Source organism: Thalassophryne amazonica, chromosome 8 (genome assembly GCF_902500255.1).
Source record: "Thalassophryne amazonica chromosome 8, fThaAma1.1, whole genome shotgun sequence".
Taxonomy (NCBI): Eukaryota; Metazoa; Chordata; class Actinopteri; order Batrachoidiformes; family Batrachoididae; genus Thalassophryne; species Thalassophryne amazonica.
The window spans coordinates 84,178,845-84,200,902 of record NC_047110.1 but is presented as its reverse complement, the minus strand read 5'-3'; the positions used below and the strand labels follow the sequence as shown (position 1 = coordinate 84,200,902).

The following is a 22,058-nucleotide window of genomic DNA, read 5'->3' as shown; positions in this document are numbered from 1 at the left end:
CATGAGAAAATGGACATGGAATGAGTAAGTTACCAAACAGGTAGACATAACTTTAACACCAATGACTGATATTTGCCTAATTTAACCTTGCTGGGTAATTTCGTGACCCACCCCATATACACTACCAGTCAAAAGCTTGGACACACTTTCCCATTCAACTGAATGAGGAAGCGTGTATGTGCAAGATTCAATGCAAACTGAAGGAAAAAAACATCAACTTTGATCTCAATGACTGACCTTTTGTAAATTTGATATTGGCTGGGCAATTTCAGAACCCACCTGCATGTGTACCACGTTTGGTGGACATCGAAGACAACAGGAATATATATACATTATTTTGACCATTGACCAACTGACTTTGACCTTTGCCAAAACAAACCCCTTAAGGCCAATTCTGGGGTCAACCTACATGCACGCAGTATGTTTGATTGAAACTGGCTTAGGTACCTAGGAGAAGCATGGAAGAAACACACATTTCTCAAATGACAGTATGATTTTACTAATCTACCACAGTTTTATTTATTCGTTCTTTTGTTTTTTGGACATTCTATTTTTGCTGCATTCATGCTTTTGCAAAATAAGGCAGATTTATCGTGTGAAAAATCCAGACAATTACACTGTGATGACGCTCCCTGTGCTGGGAGTGTGTAGCAAAGCTCCATTTAAATGGCTAGATTAGATTTGTGAGCATGGGAGGCGAGGAACACTGCCTCTGACAAGGGGGAGTGATGCATGTTTCCCACCGGGAATATAAGGACCAAGTCAAGTGTAAAAAATCTACATCTCTGATAATGACTAAGTCAGGCTTGGAGTAGCCCACTTTTTCAATTCAGTACAAAACGGGCTACAAATTACCAATTGTTTGACAGTCGTTTCAGGCAATAAATACACAGTGGATAGTCAACAGAAACAAATAAACAGAGATGAATGAAAATACAGACTTCTGAAAGGGTGATGCATTTCCTATATTTGCTATTACTATATTAATCAGAGATGCATGATTATACTGGAATCGCACTGGTATTGGCTCAACAAAACTATAACATTTCATTATTAACATCTGCGTGTTGTGTGGGCCGCCGAAGAGGAGGTACTGCTGGCTCACCACCACCGGATGGCGCCCTGCTTGGAGTGCGGGCTTCAAGCACAAGAGGGCGCCAGAACCACTGGGAGTGACAGCCGTCAATCATCCTCAACACCAGCTGTCACTCATCATCTCATCATCACCATCACCATAAAAGCCGGGCGGCGACTCCACCTCCTCGCCGAGAAATCTCTTACGATACAAGGTAATCTCTCTGCTGACTTATACGTCGAATAATAATCTGATCTGTTTTGCAGCTGTTTTTTCCTGGTGGTATTCCTTGACTGGATTTTCGGAGCTGCACGTGTGTATGATTGGAGGTGGAGGCTCTCCCTCCACAAGAATCAGTAATCAAGGTTGCTGGGTGTGAGGATTCACACTCACTACCTTCTGTTTTTTCTGCCAGCAGTACCAGGGCCGACAACGGAGGACAGAGACCACCTGGGGACTCGGGGCTTGGCGGCTTCGGTGTTCTTCAGGCCGTTGGTGGTAGAAGCGGTGTGGGTCCCGGCTCTTCGTTCATCTGAGGTCTCCTATCTTCGAGCCTGCCCGCAATCCTCTTGTGTGTGATTGGCAGTACCTTTGTTTATTTTACGTTGTGTTCTTGTGCAACATTAAATTGTTACTCCTTCCCTTATCCATTGTCCGTTCATTAGCGCCCCCTGTTGTGGGTCCGTGTTACGACACCTTCCCAACACTGCGGATATGAAAATTTCTGCATGACACTGCCCAATAATATAACACATTAAAACTGAATACCGCATGCATGTCATTCTCCCTTTGAGATCACATACAACTTCAATCAGTTGTCATCATATGACACGTGACTGAGAATATGCACTGTGATTGGCATGAGAAGCGGAAATACATGATGGGAAATGAGGTTTGTTTTGGTTTTAACCTTTTTTTCTCTCCACTGTCAACCATTTTGTCATGACTGTCTCAGGGAAGCTTCAAGCCAGCATGTTCAAGTATAAAATGATTTACATTTTTATTTAAAAATGTATGTTACATAAAAAATGTGGCATATCATGTCTCTGGTCATGCTGCTCGTTGTTCATAGAAATTTTACTGTTAAAATTTGATTTCAAAATTAAATACGGCACTGACATATTTCTTACAAGTTTAAATAATTTGCTTGTTTTTCACGAGCAAACACTGAGAAAATTGGTAAAATTATATATTTATGTTTGCATTACAACAAGTAGGCATCTCAGTAAAAGTAATAACTTAATTCCAGAACAGTCACTTGATGCTGTTCAATAAAAAACTAACCACAAACAATAAAATAAAACCATTATGCATGCGCGCATATATATATATATATATATATATATATATATATATATATATATATATATATATATATATATATATACACACTCAACAAAAATATAAACGTAACACTTTTGGTTTTGCTCCCATTTTGTATGAGATGAACTCAAAGATCTAAAACTTTTTCCACATACACAATATCACCATTTCCCTCAAATATTGTTCACAAACCAGTCTAAATCTGTGATAGTGAGCACTTCTCCTTTGCTGAGATAATCCATCCCACCTCACAGGTGTGCCATATCAAGATGCTGATTAGACACCATGATTAGTGCACAGGTGTGCCTTAGACTGCCCACAATAAAAGGCCACTCTGAAAGGTGCAGTTTTGTTTTATTGGGGGAGGGATACCAGTCAGTATCTGGTGTGACCACCATTTGCCTCATGCAGTGCAACACATCTCCTTCGCATAGAGTTGATCAGGTTGTCAATTGTGGCCTGTAGAATGTTGGTCCACTCCTCTTCAAAGGCTGTGCGAAGTTGCTGGATATTGGCAGGAACTGGTACACGCTGTCGTATACGCCGGTCCAGAGCATCCCAAACATGCTCAATGGGTGACATGTCCGGTGAGTATGCCGGTCATGCAAGAACTGGGACATTTTCAGCTTCCAAGAATTGTGTACAGATCCTTGCAACATGGGGCCGTGCATTATCCTGCTGCAACATGAGGTGATGTTCTTGGATGTATGGCACAACAATGGGCGTCAGGATCTCGTCACGGTATCTCCGTGCATTCAAAATGCCATCAATAAAATGCACCTGTGTTCTTCGTCCATAACAGACGTCTGCCCATACCATAACCCCACCGCCACTATGGGCCACTCGATCCACAACACTGACATCAGAAAACCTCTCACCCACACGACGCCACACACGCTGTCTGCCATCTGCCCTGAACAGTGTGAAATGGGATTCATCCGTGAAGAGAACACCTCTCCAACGTGCCAAACGCCAGCGAATGTGAGCATTTGCCCACTCAAGTCGGTTACTACAACAAACTGGAGTCAGGTCGAGACCCCGATGAGGACGATGAGCATGCAGATGAGCTTCCCTAAGATGGTTTCTGACAGTTTGTGCAGAAATTCTTTGGTTATGCAAACCGATTGTTTCAGCAGCTGTCCGAGTGGCTGGTCTCAGACGATCTTGGAGGTGAACATGCTGGATGTGGAGGTCCTGGGCTGGTGTGGTTACACGTGGTCTGCGGTTGTGAGGCTGGTTGGATGTACTGCCAAATTCTCTGAAACGCCTTTGGAGACGGCTTATGGTAGAGAAATGAACATTCAATACACGAGCAACAGCTCTGGTTGACATTCCTGCTGTCAGCATGCCAATTGCACGCTCCCTCAAATTTTGCGACATCTGTGGCATTGTGCTGTGTGATAAAACTGCACCTTTCAGAATGGCCTTTTATTGTGGGCAGTCTAAGGCACACCTGTGCACTAATCATGGTGTCTAATCAGCATCTTGATATGGCACACCTGTGAGGTGGGATGGATTATCTCAGCAAAGGAGAAGTGCTCACTATCACAGATTTAGACTGGTTTGTGAACAATATTTGAGGGAAATGGTGATATTGTGTATGTGGAAAAAGTTGTAGATCTTTGAGTTCATCTCATACAAAATGGGAGCAAAACCAAAATTGTTGCGTTTATATTTTTGTTGAGTGTGTATATATATATATATATATATATATATACACACATATATATATATATATACATAAATAAATAATATAACACAATATAATATAACAACAACAACAACATAAATATCTGTGATAGAAACAACTAGTTTACCCTAACTAGCTAACTGTAACCCTCACTGAAGGCTTTTTTGTTAATTTACTCACAGTGGAACACAAAGAAAAGAACAAATGAAGAAGAGTAGAGGGACAACAGAAGAGCAGAGATGAAGAAATGGGAACAACCAAAATAAATTACCATTGTTATTTTTAATTGTACATCCTTATATGTTCGATGTGTTCTGCTGCTCCTGAATTCATTAAAATGTTTCATCACCAAGAGCTGCTTTTTTTTCTTCTTCTTTTAGGAAACAACAATACACTTGAGTGACAAGACAATGACTTTTGATGACTATGACATGACGGCTGTTACTGGATTTTTTTGTTGCGTGAGACTTACTGCAGTTTACTTCGTCACTCCCGTCAGGACAGTCACTGAAGCCATTACAGCGGAAGCGTCCGATGATGCAGTGGACGCCATTAGCACAGGCAAAGAATGTAGGGGCGCACTTTGACTTGACGTTAGCTACACAAAGGAAAGAATAAGGAAGGGAGAAATAGAAGAAAAAAAAAAGGTAAAACAATGGATTAGTTTATGGGTTTTAACATGAATGGGACATTTATTTTAAGCACTACAAAACAGAGGTACTAGCAACAAATGTGAACTATTTAGGTCAACCAAATAAAAGGTGAGCTCTCTAAGTTTACTTTTAGATGTAATCCCTATGAATATTTTATGATTTAAGGCATAAAAAGGGTTTTATGTGGCACCACTACAATTTCATTTGTTAGTATTCAAATAAAGGATTCACAATCTTATATTAACAATGTGCTTAAGGTTTGCTTTGTTGAGAAGAAATTTAGAATTCTGAAATAAGTAGAAAAAAAACTGCAGTGGCAAGATGCTATGACACACCGTGCAGTTCAATGGTCAGACGGCACCGCTATGCCACATATGCAAGTCTTAGCTTCATGCAGTTGAAGAAATGCTGTAGACCTGCAATTGTGTAAGAGCTAAAGCACCCCCCTCCCCCCGAGTAAAATGGTAACAAAAACACAGGAACAGACACAGAAACACAGGTCAACAGAGATGTCACTGGGAAAAAGTCCAGATAACCTGAACATATTGCACATGAAGGTTTTGTTGGATATATGCTAGACACAAGACAACACTCCCACACCACTACGGTGTCAGATAACAATATGAATACTCACAATTATAATGTTTTTTGTTGGTTTGTAAAAACGAGTTAGTGTAGAGAATAACATTTTAACTTAGGTTTAATAAAAATACTTTTCCTCATTATTACCAAGAAATGACGAGTTCCCAGTTTGCTTTGAATGCAACATGAACATCATTCCTTGTGCATGACTTTCCTCTTTCATATCATCTGCAAAATCTCACAAATTCTACACTATATTCACTGTGGAATCCTTCCAAATAAATACTTTACCAGCAATAAAATAAGCTGTAATTTTGTAATATACCACAGGAATACAGGTGAGTTTCATTAACTGTATTTCCACACAAATAAATCTCGCCAGTTCTGTGAAAAAATGAATGCCACCCAACTTTTAAAGCTGACATAACCAGACACGTTACAGATAAATGAATGACTATATTATAATCTGTAGCAATTACCCTCACGTTCTCTGAAGTATGACATTTGAAGGGTAAGTACCTAACAGCAAAGTCATGACCAGTAAACAAAATATGTCAATGACAAAGACAAAGAGAGCAAATTGTGCAGGAGAGTGGTTGTATGGATTCTGTCATTGATCAGCCTAAGCAGGCCACGGCTCTTATCTCCCAGGACAGGCCCGAGAGTGAGTGACGAGCGTGCAGAACATCGATGCGCTGCGTCCTGTCTTTAGCACTATACCCTTGTTTTAACTCAAGTACATTGATCTTCCCTGACACAGAGTAAAAACTAAACAGCAGGTAGATGAAGGCAAAGACATTATAAAATAAAGGATCTCGCTGGAGCATTAAGAATGCAGTGCATAAATAAAGTGTGAAAACAACAAAAAAGGAGACATTGCAGTGGAGCCAATGCAGCATATATAGGCTTTAATATCAAGTAACAGCTGTGTGAAATACAACAGCACCATTCACCAGACATCTACTGCTTTACATTAGCCTTGGCTCAGATACTTACTGATTATTACCGATAAGTACACTGCAGTGCATTGGAAAACAAAGGATGTCCTGATCAAGTTTTTTTATATTCTAAGAGAGGACACTGCAAGAACACTGAAGCTATTCCAATGTATATGCTCGGCAACTGAACAACTCAATACATAAAAGTAAGTAAGTCCCTTCGGTTGCTCCCTTGTTTGCACTCAGCATGGCCACATCAGATTCAAGGTGGATCTGCATGTTAAATTGGCACAAGTTTTACACTGGATGCCCTTCATGACGCAACTCCACATTACGTGGAGAAATGTGGCAGGGGTGGGATTTGAACTGGTGTCGCAGACCAAACAGTCCACCCCTAAAAATCGGTCCGCTTTTTGCATCTGCACAACCGTCATTTCGGACCACAACAGCACGTCTGAGACGGGGTCTCTTCTCCCATAGCAAGCAAATGGATTAATGGGATTATTAACCATCAGATGACGAAGATAAAACCTCTTAAATCATTCTAAAGTCAGTTTTAAGCAGAAACGAGGCCGCTTTAAGCGGGAACCCGGCATAATTCAGTGATGCTTTGAAATGACAGACGTGCAGTGAAAGCATGAGCTAGCAGCTCGTTTAGCCGCGGTGCTCTAATCTCTTCCGGCGCCTTTTATGATGACATAATACTGAAATTATGTGGAAATGACTGTTGTACAAAAGCTTCAGATATCTGTCGTTAAGACAGATGATGACTGGAGTGCAGTTTGAACCAGAAACGAGTTGTTAATCCGTGAACCACGTCATCACCGTGTCATCAGGGGGGACAGATTTTTAGGGGGACCATTTGGTCAATGACACCGGGAATCTAACACACTGAAACCAAGTGCACTTACCACTTGGCCACCACCCTGCTAACAACTCAATACATAAAAACAAACAAACAAACCTTACCTTCAATCTTAGCTGCTCCTGAACATTTTTATTTATTTATTTGTTATTATTAATAATTATTCATTTATTTACTTAACTCAGCCACATGTGGTGTGCAGCCAGTACATTCTGAGTACCGGTCCCAAGCCCGGATAAATGAGGAGGGTTGCGTCAGGAAGGGCATTCGGCATAAAACAAGCCAACCCAACTATGCAGACTAAGAATCAAATTTCCATACCGGATCGGTTGCGGCCCGGGTTAACAATGTCCGCCACCAGTGCTGTTGCCCAACAGGGTGCTGGTGGAAATTGGGCTACTGCTGGGCGAAGACGACGAAGAAGAGGAGGAGAATGTTTCCACAAACAGTGGGAGAAGAAGAAAACTAGAAGGGTGGAAATGAGAGTAGGGACTTTGAATGTTGGTAGTATGACTGGTAAAGGGAGAGAGCTGGCTGATATGATGGAGAGGAGAAAGGTAGACATATTGTGTGTGCATGAGACCAAATGGAAGGGAAGTAAGAGCAGGAGCATTGGCGATGGGTACAAGTTGTTGTACCATGGTGAGGACAGGAAGAGAAATGGTGTTGGGGTCATTTTAAAGGAAGAGTATGTTAAAAGTGTGTTGGAGGTTAAGCGAGTGTCTGACAGGGTGATGAGTGTGAAGTTGGAAATTGAAGGGGTGATGATGAATATCATCAGTGCATATGTCCCACAGATAGGTTGTGAGATGAAGGAGAAAGAAGATTTCTGGAGTGTGTTAGATGATGTGGTGGAGAGTGTGCCCAAGCATGAAAGAGTGGTGACAGGAGCGGACTTCAAGATGAGGAAGTAATGGGTAGATATGGTATCAAGGATAGGAATGGGGAAGGACAGATGGTAGTTGATTTTTCAAAAAGGATGGAAACGGCTGTGGTGAATACCTACTTTAAGAAAAGGGAGGAGCACAGGGTAACATATAAGAGTGGAGGAAGGTGCACACAGGTGGACTACATTCTTTATAGGAGGTGCAAGCTAAAAGAAATCAGAGACTGTAAGGTGGTGGCAGGAGAGAGTGTCGTTAGACAGCATAGGATGGTTGTTTGTAGGATGAATTTAGAGGTAAAGAAGAAGAAGAGAGTGAGAGCTCAACAAAGGATCAGATGGTGGAAGCTGAAGGAGGAAGACTGTTGTGTGAAATTTAACAAGCAGGTGAGAGAAGCACTGGTTGGAGGGGAAGCGATTTTGGACAACTGGAAAAGTACTGCAGATGTGGTGAGGGAGACAGCTAGGACAGTACTGGGTATGACATCTGGACAGTGGAAGGAAGACAAGGAGACTTGGTGGTGGAATGACGAGGTCCAGGAAAGCATAAGGAGAAAGAGGTTGGCGAAAAAGTTTTGGGATAGTCGTAGAGATGAAGAAAGTAGACGGGAGTACAAGAAGATGCGGTGTAAGGCGAAAAGAGAAGTGGCAAAAGCGAAGGAAAAGGCATATTGCGAGCTGTACAAGAAGTTGAATAGTAAGGAAGGAGAAAAGGACTTGTACCGACTGGCCAGACAAAAAGACAGAGCTGGAAAGGATGTGCAACAGGTTAGGGTGGTAAAAGATGCACATGGTAATGTGCTGACAAGTGAGGAGTGTGTGCTGAGATGGTGGAGGGAATATTTTGAAGAGCTGATGAATAAAGAAAATGACTGAGAGAAAAGGCTGGATGATGTGGTGAGAGTAAATCAGGAAGTACAAGAGATTAGTAAGGAAGAAGTGAGGGCTGCTATGAAGAGGATGAAGAGTGGAAAGGCAGTTGGTCCAGATGACATTCCAGTGGAGGCATGGAAATGTCTAGGAGAGATGGCAGTAGAGTTTCTAACCAGATTGTTTAATAAAATCTTGGAAAGTGAGAGGATGCCTGAGGAGTGGAGACAGAGTGTCCTGGTTCCTATTTTCAAGAACAAGGGTGATGTGCAGAGCTGCAATAACTATAGAGGCATAAAGTTGATCAGCCACAGCATGAAGTTATGGGAAAGAGTAGTAGAAGCTAGGCTTAGAAAACAGGTGAAGATCTGTGAGCAGCAATATGGTTTCATGCCGAGAAAGAGCACTACAGATGCAATGTTTGCTCTGAGAATACTGTTGGAGAAGTACAGAGAAGGCCAGAAAGAGTTATATTGTGTGTTTGTGGACAGAAAAAGCTTATGACAGGGTGCCAAGAGAAGAGCTGTGGTATTGTATGAGGAAGTCTGGAGTGGCAGAGAAGTATGTTAGGGTAGTGCACGACATGTACAAGAATAGTGTGACAGCGGTGAGATGCGCAGTCGGAACGACAGACTCATTCAAGGTGGAGGTGGGATTACACCAAGGATCAGCTCTGAGTCCTTTCTTGTTTGCAGTGGTTATGGACAGGTTGACGGATGAGATCAGACAGGAGTCCCATGGACTATGATGTTTGCAAATGACAATGTGATCTGTAGTGAGAGTAGAGAGCAAGTTGAGTCTAGTCTGGAGAGGTGGAGATATGCTTTGGAGAGAAGGGGAATGTGTCAGGCTTTGGGTACTGTTTGCTGGTTTTGGTTTGCTTATATTGTTTTGTCTCTTGCTGGGGTTTTTTTCCTGTCTGGGTCTATCTGTCGCTTTCTCTGTTGTCTGTCTGTGTTTTCTGGTTGTGGGTGTGTCCTTCTCCCTGGCCACTCCTTCTTTCTGGGGCGTTCCACACACACCTGCTCTCAATCTGTACCTCATCACCTGGGTGTACATAAGCTCCTTTATTTGCCTCATTTCTTCGCCAGATTGTTGCGCCTTGTGCCTACTCTCCAGCTCTGTATTGTATTCTTGTCCTGCCTGCTTCACGTGTGTTACGACTACCTGCCTGTATCCTCGACCACGCCTACTGCCTGATGTTTCTGTTTGTATCACTCTTGTTGGACTGCCTTTCTGTGTACCGAACCTCGTTTACTGTTTCAGTAAACTGCTGTGTCTTACAGAGCTTGTTGTCAGAGTCCTGCATTTGCGTCCAGCCTATTCCGCCCTTCAGACCTGTCAGAACAATCTGGCCTTAATGGACGCAGCGGACTCTACGACTTTCCAGTTTGCAGTACGTCACCACAGTAAGCAACTTGCCCAGCAAGAGGATCAGCTCACCGCTCTTAGCACCTGTCTTGGTGAGTTAGCTCAGTGACAGGATGCTTTCATGACGTCCGTGAGCTCCCAGTTGGAACAGCTCCTGTCAAAACTTCCTATTCAGGCCAGCCCGGACCCAGCAAGAAGCAACACCTGCTCCCCGGTGCCACTTCCGCCCGCCGCCATGACGACCATTGCACCGGAAGCAGCCATCTGTACTCATCTTTCCCGCCCTGAACGATTCTCCGGGGAAACTGGTGACGTCATGCCCTTTATCACGCAATGTGAGTTGCATTTTGAACTGATGCCCTGTATGTTCCCGTCCGATCGGACGAAGATAGCATACTTGATCTCCCATTTGTCGGGCCGGGCTGCGGCGTGGGCTACTGCGGAGTGGAGCCGTCAGTCGCCATCTTGCTCCTCCCTTCAAGCTTTCATCGTGGCGCTTGAGCAGATATTCCAGCACACACCGTCGGGACGCGAGGCGGCGCGCTCCCTACTGAGGCTCAAGCAGGGCACTCTCCGAGTGGCGGATTACGCTGTGGACTTCCGCATCCTGGCCACCAAGAGCGAGTGGAATCCAGCTGCACTTCAGGATGTGTTCTTCCAGGGACTGTCCGCCGAGATTCGTGATAAGCTGATCGCCGCCGAATTACCCGAGGAGTTGGACGAGTTGATCGCACTGGCAATCCGGATCGACCGACGTTTGGCGGAATGATCTCGCCGCGAGCTGCCTCGTCTGCCCCGGCGCGCCTTCGCCTCGCACCCGAATCCCACCACGGCTCTTCACTCCAACGTCAAACGGCCTGGGACTAACGAGCCGACGCAGCACGGCCGCATGCATCTGTCGCAGGAGGACGACAGCGGAGACGTGACGAGGGACTGTGTTTCTATTGCGGTAAATCAGGTCATTTGAATGCTTGCTGTCCAGTCAGGGGTGCTTCTGCAAGACCTCAGGCCTTAGTACGGGTGAGTCACAGCTCTATTTTTTCTTCTAATTCGCAGAACAATATTCCTGCTCAATTGCAATCTGATCACAATTCAGAAATGGTGCATGCCCTCGTAGATTCTGGGTCTGATGCCAATTTAATATTACTCTCCCTCGCCAAGTCCTTGCACCTTAAATTGTTTTCCATCTCACGACCTCTGGCAGTCAGGGCGGTGGACGGACATGAGCTTGGGAGAATCACTCATCGCACTCAGTCCGTCCGACTAATTATAAATGAGAACCATGTGGAAACAATCAGTTTTTTAGTGCTGGATAAAATGACTCACTCCATCATTCTGGGGCATCCCTGGCTGCAACGGCACAGTCCCAATTTCGATTGGGCTAAGGGTACGATAACTGGATGGGGGCCTTCGTGCCCCGGAAAATGTTTAATCAGCCATAAGCTAATGCCTACGCTCGTTCAGACGGACCTGGCCGGGGTCCCGCCTTGTTTTCATGACCTTGCAACAGTGTTTAGTAAATCTAACGCTAAATCACTCCCACCTCATCGTATGTACGATTGCGCCATTGAATTGTTGCCTGGGGCCAGTCCTCCCCGAGGGAAATTATACTCGATGTCCACCCCTGAACGTACCGCCATGCAGGCATACATACAGGAATCGTTGGACGCAGGATTAATACGCCCTCATCGTCCCCTGCAGGGGCAGGATTTTTCTTTGTGGAGAAAAAGGATAAGACGCGTCGGCCTTGCATAGATTATCGAGGGTTAAACGACATAACTGTGAAGAACCGTTATCCCTTACCATTGATGTCGTCCGCTTTTGAATCACTGGAGGGGGCTGAAGTATTCACCAAATTAGATCTCCGTAATGCTTATCATTTGGTCAGGATTAGAGAGGGGGACGAATGGAAGACGGCGTTTAACACCCCCTCCGGTCACGACGAGTACTTGGTGATGCCATTTGGGCTCACTAACACACCGGCTGTCTTCCAGAACCTAGTTAACGATGTACTACGGGAGTTCTTGAATAAGTTCGTGTTCGTATATCTGGATGATATACTGATTTTCTCCCCTGACCTAGAAACGCACACCCGGCATGTACGGACCGTGTTACAAACCCTTTTAAGGAACGGATTGTATGTCAAAGCGGAGAAATGTGAATTCCATAAGCCTACTGTATCCTTTCTGGGTTTTGTTATTTCGGAGGGCAAGATTCAGATGGATCCTGAAAAGGTGGCTGCAGTACGTGATTGGGCGGTGCCCAGTTGCCGTAAAGACGTTCAGAGGTTTTTGGGATTTGCAAATTTCTATCGCAAGTTCATCCGAAATTTCAGATCGGTCGCTGCGCCACTTCATAATGTAACGTCATCGCTACGTGTGTTCAAGTGGACACCGGAATGTGACGAGGCCTTTAAGATCCTAAAGCAACGGTTCACTACCGCCCCAGTGCTACTCCTTCCTGACCCCGCACAGCAGTTCGTTGTTGAGGTTGATGCATCCGATGTAGGACTGGGAGCAATTCTGTCTCAGATGTGTCCCACAGACAAACGATTACATCCATGTGCCTTTCTTTCCCGTAAGTTGTCTGCCGCAGAATGTAATTATTGCATCGGGGATCGGGAGCTGCTTGCGGTCAAGGTGGCCTTGGAGGAGTGGCGACACTGGCTTGAGGGGGCACAGATACCATTCTTAGTCTACACTGATCATAAGAATTTGGCTTATTTACGTTCCGCAAAGCGACTAAACGCTCGCCAGGCTCGCTGGGCAATATTTTTCAGCCGATTCAACTTCGTGATCACTTATCGGCCCGGGTCAAAGAATGGTAAACCTGACGCCTTGTCCAGACAGTTTGATGACCCCAATGCTCCAACAGACCCCGGTAATATTTTGCCATCCACATGCTTTGTTTCTGTGATCACTTGGGACATTGAATCACACATAAAGGCCTCACTTGAGAATGAAACCATACCTACCGAATGTCCAGCCGATCGATTGTTTGTTCCGGTTCCTCTTAGGGGGGCAGTTATCGAGTGGGGCCATAGCAGTCGCTTTTCCTGCCATCCAGGTATTAAAAAGACTATGTTTATTCTCCAACAGCGGTTCTGGTGGCCTTGTATGAGTAGGGATGTTACTGAATTTGTTAATGCCTGTCAGGCTTGTGCCATGCACAAGTCCTCCACTCGTCCTCCTTCTGGGTCATTACTGCCTCTGTCAATTCCTAGACAGCCCTGGACTCATATCTCCCTGGACTTTGTTACTGGACTACCCCCTTCAAGGGGACACACAGTAATTCTCACTGTTGTTGATAGCTTTTCCAAAATGTGTCATTTTGTGCCTTTGCCGAAATTGCCTTCTGCCAAGGAGTTAGCAGAACTAATGCTCCAACATGTTTTTCTTCTCCATGGGTTTCCACAGGACATAGTCTCCGACCGGGGTCCACAGTTCATCTCGGGATTTTGGAGGGAATTCTGCCATCTCCTAGGGGCCACCTCCAGTCTCACTTCCGGGTACCATCCACAGGCAAACGGTCAGTCAGAACGGTGTAATCAGGAATTGGAGAAAGGTTTGCGTATTTTGTGCTCACAACATCCATCCACTTGGTCCTTACAATTGTCATGGATTGAATTAGCACATAACAGTTTACCATCAGTTTCTTCTGGGTATTCGCCTTTTCACGTGGTTTTCAGTCATCAACCTTCTTTGTTTACCCCCGCTGATCTGCAATCTCCGGTTCCGTCTGCCCTCAGTTTGATCGTCCACCCCACGTTTCATGTTAGCCAGGTTAAGCCTTATCGGTCCAGTCCGCTGTGCCCTCCGGCCGTTCCCCCTCCTTCCACCCAGTGGGTGGACGGGGGTCCGGTTTTTACAGTTCGCCGGTTGCTTGCTTCGCGCCACCGGGGTCGCGGTCTCCAGTATTTGGTGGACTGGGAGGGTTACGGTCCCGAGGAGCGGTCCTGGGTTCCCTCCCGTTTTGTGTTGGACCCCGGTCTTATTCGTGCCTTTCATGCGGCTTATCCTGCGGCTCCTGAGCCGTCTGGGGTCGGCCCTTGAGGGGGGGTACTGTCAGGCTTTGGGTCCTGTTTGCTGGTTTTTGCTGGGGGGTTTTTCCTGTCTGGATCTATCTGTCGCTTTCTCTGTTGTCTGTCTGTGTTTTCTGGTTGTGGGTGTGTCCTTCTCCTGGCCACTCCTTCTTTCTGGGGCGTTCCACACACACCTGCTCTCAATCTGTACCTCATCACCTGGGTGTACATAAGCTCCTTTGTTTGCCTCATTTCTTCGCCAGATTGTTGCACCTTGTGCCTACTCTCCAGCTCTGTATTGTATTCTTGTCCTGCCTGCTTCACGTGTGTTACGACTACCTGCCTGTATCCTCGACCACGCCTACTGCCTGATGTTTCTATTTGTATCACTCTTGTTGGACTGCCTTTCAGTGTACCGAACCTCGTTTACTGTTTCAGTAAACTGCTGTGTCTTACAGAGCTTGTTGTCAGAGTCCTGCATTTGCGTCCAGCCTATTCCACCCTTCAGACCTGTCAGAATGAAAGTCAGTAGAAGCAAGACTGAGTACATGTGTGTGAATGAGAGGGAGCCCAGTGGAATAGTGCAGTTACAAGGAGTAGAAGTGGTGAAAGTAGATGAGTTTAAATATTTGGGGTCAACTGTTCAAAGTAATGGAGAGTGTGGTAAAGAGGTGAAGAAGAGAGTGCAGGCAGGGTGGAGTGGGTGGAGAAAGGTGGCAGGAGTGATTTGCAACCGAAGAATATCAGCAAGAGTGAAGGGGAAAGTTTACAAGATAGTAGTAAGACCAGCTATGTTGTACGGCTTAGAGACGATGGCACTAACAAAACGACAGGAGGCAGAGCTGGAGGTGGCAGAGCTGAAGATGTTGAGATTCTCTTTGGGAGTAACAAGAATGGACAAGATTAGGAATGAACATATCAGAGGGACAGCTCAGGTGGGACGGTTTGGAGACAAAGTCAGAGAGGCACGATTGAGATGGTTTGGACATGTGCAGAGGAGGGACCCAGGGTATATAGGGAGAAGGATGCTGAGGATGGAGCCACCAGGCAGGAGGAGAACAGGGAGGCCAAAGAGGATCAGAGAGGAGGACATGCAGGTGGTTGGTGCGACAGAGGAAGATACAGAGGACAGGGTGAGATGGAAATGATTGATCTACTGTGGCGACCCCTAACGGGAACAGCCGAAAGACAAAGAAGATTCATTTATTTACTTATTTTGTACAAAATAAATAAAGGCCATCCAGTGTAAAACGTGCCAAATTAACATGCAGATCCATACTGGCTCTGCTTACTTTGAATGCAAAACAAATTAATATTTTTTTGATATGGCTCAACTCCACTTTGTGCAGCACTGCAAAAGAAAGCTAAAACAGAGAAATATTGTTTGAATGACACTGAAGAAAGAGTGATGACTGTTTTAGCTGATATATATTAGGGGTGAAGCGATTACTCGAGTAACTCGAATAATTCGATTACAAAAAATGCTCGAGGCAAATTCTGTGCCTCGAAGCTTCGTTTAACGTTGTAGTACATACTCCAAGCCTGTGTGTGGCCCTACAACGTCCGCAGAAAAAAAAAAAAAAAAAAACAGAAGAAGGCCGGAAGCATAACAGCTAATCGAATTAGCAACGATAGCTACAGGTTTCCAATGTGACACAGAGTAAAATAAAACCTTTTAAGAGAAAGATGGTCCACACTGATCATCTGAAATAGACTTACTGTGCATTTAAAGCGAAGCAGTGTGCTTGTCTATTTTTTAAAAAACACACGGTCTGCTCTACGTGGGGAGGGACTATTGACCCGGTGGCCGGCTGCTGTCTCTCTCTGCCCAGTGTGAGGGTCTGTCAGACCGGGCGAGTCACAGCTTCGTCCCCGGCTACATTGACAAACAGCACAAGTCCACTCTTTCTTGTGTTTCCCTCAGACTCACACTGGTGTTTGACTTTTAAATGTTTGCTTTTTTGGGAAACACACAACACTTCACAAACACGGTAACTTAAATAAAATTATAACAAAAAAACTTAACTGCAAGGCTGCATGTTCAACCTCCAGTTGAAATGCAACTGTTGAATTGCAGAGAAAGAGGGATTAAAAAAAAAAAAAATCACACAGGGACCCAGTCCATCAACCTTTAAAAAAAAAAAAAAAAAAAAAACTTAAAAATGGTTACATTTTACAAGTTGGAGAAAACAAAACAGAAAGCCACATCCCATCGCCATTCCAGCAAAATGCCAACACTTTGGCACAGTGTTGTTGTTTAAAAATGGAGAAGTACTTTTTATCCGATTACTCGATTAATCGCAAGAATAACTGATAGAATACCCGATTACTAAAATAATCGATAGCTGCAGCCCTAATATATATATATATATATATATATATATATATATATATATATATATATATATATATAAAACATACAACCCCAATTCCAGTGAAGTTTGGACATTGTGTAAAATGTAAATATGAACAGAATATGATTTGCAAATCCTCTTCAACCTATATTCAATTGAATGCACCACAAAGACAAGATATTTAATGTTTAAACTGATAAACTTTATTGTTTTTGTGCAAATATTTGCTCATTTGGAAATGGATGGCTGCAACACGTTTCAAAAAAGTTGGGAAGGGGCAACCAAAGACCGGGAAAGTTGATGAATGCTCAAAGAACACCTAATTGGAAACAGATGAGTGTCATGATTGGGTACAAAAGCAGCATCCCCAAAAGACTCAGCCGTTCACAAGCAAAGATGGGGTGAATATCACCACATTGTGAACAACTGCATGAAAAAATAGCCCAACAGTTTAAGAACATTGTTTCTCAACGTTCAATTGCAAGGAATTTAGGGATTCCATCATCTACAGTCCATAATATAATCAGAAGATTCAGAGAATCTGGAGAATTTTCTACACATAAGTGGCAAGGCCGAAAACCAACACTGAATGCCCGTGACCTTCGATTCCTCAGGCGGTACTACGATAAAAACTGACATCATTGTGTAAAGGATATTACTGCGTGGGCTCAGGAACACTTCACAAAACCATTGTCAGTTAACACAGTTTGTCGCTACATCTACAAGTGCAAGTTAAAACTCTACCATGCAAAGCGAAAGCCATACATCAACAACATCCAGAAACACCACCGCCTTCTCTGGGACCGAGCTCATTTGAAATGGGCAGATACAAAGTGGAAAAGTGTGCTGTGGTCTGATGAGTCCACATTTCAAATTGTTTTTGGAAATCCTGGACGTTGTGTCCTATGGACAAAAGAGGAAAAAGACCATCCAGATTGTTACCAGAGCAAAATTCAAAAGCCAGCATCTGTGATGGTATGGGGGTGTGTTAGTGCCCATGGCATGGGCAGCTTACACATCTGTGATGGCATCATCAATGCTGAAAGGTACATCCAGGTTTTGGAGCAACACATGCTGCCATCCAAGCAATGTCTTTTTCAGGGACGTCCCTGCTTATTTCAGCGAAACAATGCCAAGCCACATTCTGCATGTGATACAACAGCGTTGCTTCATAGTAAAAGAGTGCGGGTACTAGACTGGCCTGCCTGCAGTCCACACCTGTCGCCCATTGAAAATGTGGCGCATTATGAAGTGCAAAATACGACAACGGAGACCCCGGACTGTTGAACAACTGAAGTCGTACATCAAGCAAGAATGGGAAAGAATTCCACCTACAAAGCTTCAACAATTAGTGTCCTCAGTTCCCAAATGGTGATGTAACACAGTGGTAAACATACCACTGTCAGAGCTTTTTTGAAACATGTTGCAGGCATCCATTTCAAAATGAGCAAATATTTGCACAAAAACAATAAAGTTTATCAGTTTGAACATTAAATATCTTGTCTTTGTGGTCTATTCAATTGAATATAGGTTATATAGGTTATTCTGTTTTTACTTACATTTTACACAACGTCCCAACTTCATTGGAATTGGGGTTGTATATAAAATAAGAACAATATTCTTTTTTTCTTTCAAAAATGTCTTTAAAACATGTCTTCTAAAATGGATCTTCACCAAAGTGGGGGACTTCCAACCTTCCCCTTTTTGGCTACAGGCCTGTAGAGTCCCTATTAACAAGATGAAAACATAGGCCCAATGATGAGGGAAAACCGGGTATTCATGTGAAAATTGCCACCTAATTGGCTGGTAAGAAGCATATATTGTACCATCCATGAGAAGCAGACTTGGTACATAAAGTTGAGCAGAGCATAAATATGCTTTTAAAACATGCAACTCTGCACTGCTGGTAATCGCGTAGCAAGCAGTGATGAATAAGACCAGTTGCTGTTAGCACGAGATGAAAGGCAGACTGGTAGCTCTAAGTGGAGTTTAACATAACATAACATAACAGAAAGGTCGACCACATTACACCCATTTTGGCATCCCTTCACTGGCGTCCTGTCCCAGTGAGATCAGATTTTTAAGGTTCTGCTACTAACCTATAAAATTATTCATGGACTGGCACCTCCCTACCTAGCTGACCTAATTAAACCTTAAGTACTGGCCCAGGCTTTACGTTCTCAGGGTGCAGGACTAGGGTTGTGCAATTAACCGAATTTTGATCACGATATCGATATTTGTATCAAACGATCTCCAAACTCGTATAATCGAGTGAAACGATTTAAGGGCCTTTCATCAGGCCAATCTGTCAACGTGTTCCAAGACGCATGATGTCAGACACATCGCTTCGGGAGCGGCAAGGGGGCGGGATTGCTACGTCACACTCGGGCTGTTTCCACAACCTGAAAAAAGTTCAGCGATCGCCTTCTTGAATTTGCGTTGCATGAACCACAAAAAAGCTTTAAAAAACAGCAGTACGATTCTCCCATCACCCTGCTGGTAGAAGCTTTTTTCAGCTACTTTTCGGAGTGACGCCGACCGAGGGAGGACTGACGACTTGGTGGGATATCGATCGAACCGCGACAGCGAGCCAATCCGCACGGAGAAGCCGGCCTTCAGGCATCATTCCTGGGCAAAGCGAGGCAGGCAGCCGGGGTGATGGAGCAAACCCACTCAGTCCGAAATCTCCCACTTTTTGGATGTATGCGAAGTCCCACTTTGCCCAACGGAGTTTAGTTCTGCAGCTTTATCGAGGTGAGAATAATGTAAAAATAAAACGTGATGTTTCCTGAACTGCTGTGAAGGTTTAATGATCCACTAACATTAGCTTAGCCTTTTAGCACAGTTGATCTGAGTGAACACTTTAATTTGTAAATGGTTCAATCTTTTTTAATTTTTACCAAATAAAGCTACAGCTTTTTTCAGACACCACAAAAGCTTAACTTTAAATAACTTATTTTTTCGGGCGTTTTTTTCCATCGTTTTCCCCCGTTTTTTTTCCTTTTTTATATATAAACTGTATAGTGTTTCTTTATACTTATTATTTTGTTTGGTTATGTATGGTTATGTTTATTTACTTTGTTTCTTATATCCATCCATCCATCCATCCATTTTCTTCCGCTTTATCCGGAGTCGGGTCGCGGGGGCAGCAGCTCAAGCAAAGCCGCCCAGACCTCCCGATCCACACACACTTCCTCCAGCTCCTCCGGGGGAACCCCAAGGTGTTCCCAAGCCAGCCGAGAGATGTAGTCCCTCCAGCGTGTCCTGGGTCTTCCCCGGGGCCTCCTTCCAGTGGGACGTGCCCGGAACACCTCTCCAGCGAGGCGTCCAGGGGGCATCCGGAAAAGATGCCTGAGCCACCTCAACTGACTCCTTTCGACGTGGAGGAGCAGCGGCTCGACTCCGAGCTCCTCCCGAGTGACCGACCTCCTCACCCTATCTCTAAGGGAGCGCTCAGCCACCCTGCGGAGGAAACTCATCTCGGCCGCTTGTACTCGCGATCTCGTTCTTTCGGTCATGAGCCAAATCTCATGACCATAGGTGAGGATCGGAACGTAGATCGATTGGTAAATCGAGAGCTTTGCCCCCCTACTCAGCTCTCTCTTCACCACGACGGTCCGATACAGCAACCGCATCACTGCAGATGCTGCACTGATCTGTCTATCGATCTCACGCTCCATCCGTCCCTCACTCGTGAACAAGACCCCGAGATACTTAAACTCCTCCACTTGAGGCAAGGACACTCCACCGACCTGAAGAGGGCAAAGCACCTTTTTCCGGTCGAGAACCATGGCCTCGGATTTGGAGGTGCTGATTTTCATCCCGGACGCTTTGCACTCGGCTGCAAACCGCCCCAGTGCACGCTGAAGGTCCTGATTTGACGAAGCCAACAGAACCACATCGTCCGCAAACAGCAGAGACGAGATTCTGTGGTTCCCAAACCAGACCCCCTCTACACCCTGGCTGTGCCTAGAAATTCTGTCCATAAAAATAATGAACAGAACCAGTGACAAAGGGCAGCCCTGGCGAAGACCAACGTCCACTGGAAACAGGTTTGACTTACTACCGGCAATGCGAACCAAGCTCCTGCTGTGGTCGTACAGGGACCGGATATTTTTAATTGCCTCTTACCCAAAAGAACCTGGACTAAGAAAATTGATAAGAGACTAAAAAAGATAAGATTGAAAATTATCAGGCCTTGTAGATAAAATGCTCAGAAGGTGTGTGTGTTCCCGGGAAAAAGAATGTCTGTGTGAGTGAAAGGTCAGGAATGTTCATGAACTCTGGTGCGGAAAAGAGTGCATGGAGAACTAACCTGGATGCTTGGGGAATAATTGGTGTTGAAATTCGTTATTAATGTGCCGGCTGATAGCATGCGCTGTAGGGGTTAATTTAGGGGAGTATACTGACAAATAGATACAAGGTAATACAAGGTTATTTAAAGAGTTTAACAGAGACTGAAGTGAAATAAGTGAGAAAAAGAGTTTAACAGAGAATACGTGCACAAGATAAGCGCCTGAGGGGGCGCAGTAGAAATACCGTACGTGATAAAGAGATTTAAAGAGAAAAGTGCAAAGTAGCACAGCTGACAGTAAGTAAAAGAGCTCAATAAAGGACGTCATTTTTTAAGAAAAGAGAAAAACTATAAAAAAAAATAAAATAAATAGAGAGTTAGTGCAGAATACATGAAAATTAATGAAGCAGAAAATAGTGCAGTAAGGCACCAAATACACGCTTGTGGGGCGTGGGAGAAGAATAAGTAATTAAGTACACAGTAATATGAGTTTTTTTATAAGAAAAGAAAAAGAGAGTATTTTCAGTGCAAAGGCACATTAAGCTCACGAGGAGCTCAGTAAGTGAAAAAAAGTAGAAGAAAGTGCAGAAAGGCACAGGATACGCACGCGAGGCGCGGTAAGGCGTAGAAATAAATGAAATATTGTATGCTCAGAGAGGAGCTTGTGAAAAAATAATATATTAAGCACAGGATACGCACGCGAGGCGCGGTAAGGCGTAGAAGTAAATGAAATATTGTACGCTCAAAGAGGGCTTGTTAAAAAATAATATATGAGTTGCTGGCAGTGCCGGAGAAGCTGTCTAACGTGAAGAAGAGATACATACTTAAACAGAACACATTGGTGTTAAGTGAATAAAAAGGTTGTTTAAAGCCGCGGAGTAAAGGGTGGCAGAAGTCTAGATAGAGATATATAGAAAGTTGTTTTTAATAATTTTTGTGTATAAAGCTTTTGAAGATTGGTGTGTGGGAGAGCGGAGAGTAAGCGGGGAGTTGCAGGCAAAGCTGTGAGGGCTTGCAGGCTGGCTGACATACAAGATTAATGTAAAGAGTACGAGAAGGAGGAGGCGTTTAGACCCAACAGGAGGACTTGGGAGGTGCATGACAGGCAGAGAGGAAAGTGTGAAACAGAGACAGTGAAG

General features: G+C 44.3%; 1 protein-coding gene across 1 annotated transcript in view; it reads right to left on the bottom strand.

Moving 5' to 3' along the window:
- The window catches only part of ldlrad3 (low density lipoprotein receptor class A domain containing 3), a 361,175-nt gene that overhangs the window by 131,490 nt on the left and 207,627 nt on the right, over positions 1 to 22,058 (bottom strand). Inside the window, exon 3 of the mRNA XM_034176853.1 lies at positions 4,561 to 4,686. Within this exon, the coding sequence (XP_034032744.1) occupies positions 4,561 to 4,686 (126 nt within the window). The remainder of the gene's footprint in view (positions 1 to 4,560; positions 4,687 to 22,058) is intronic.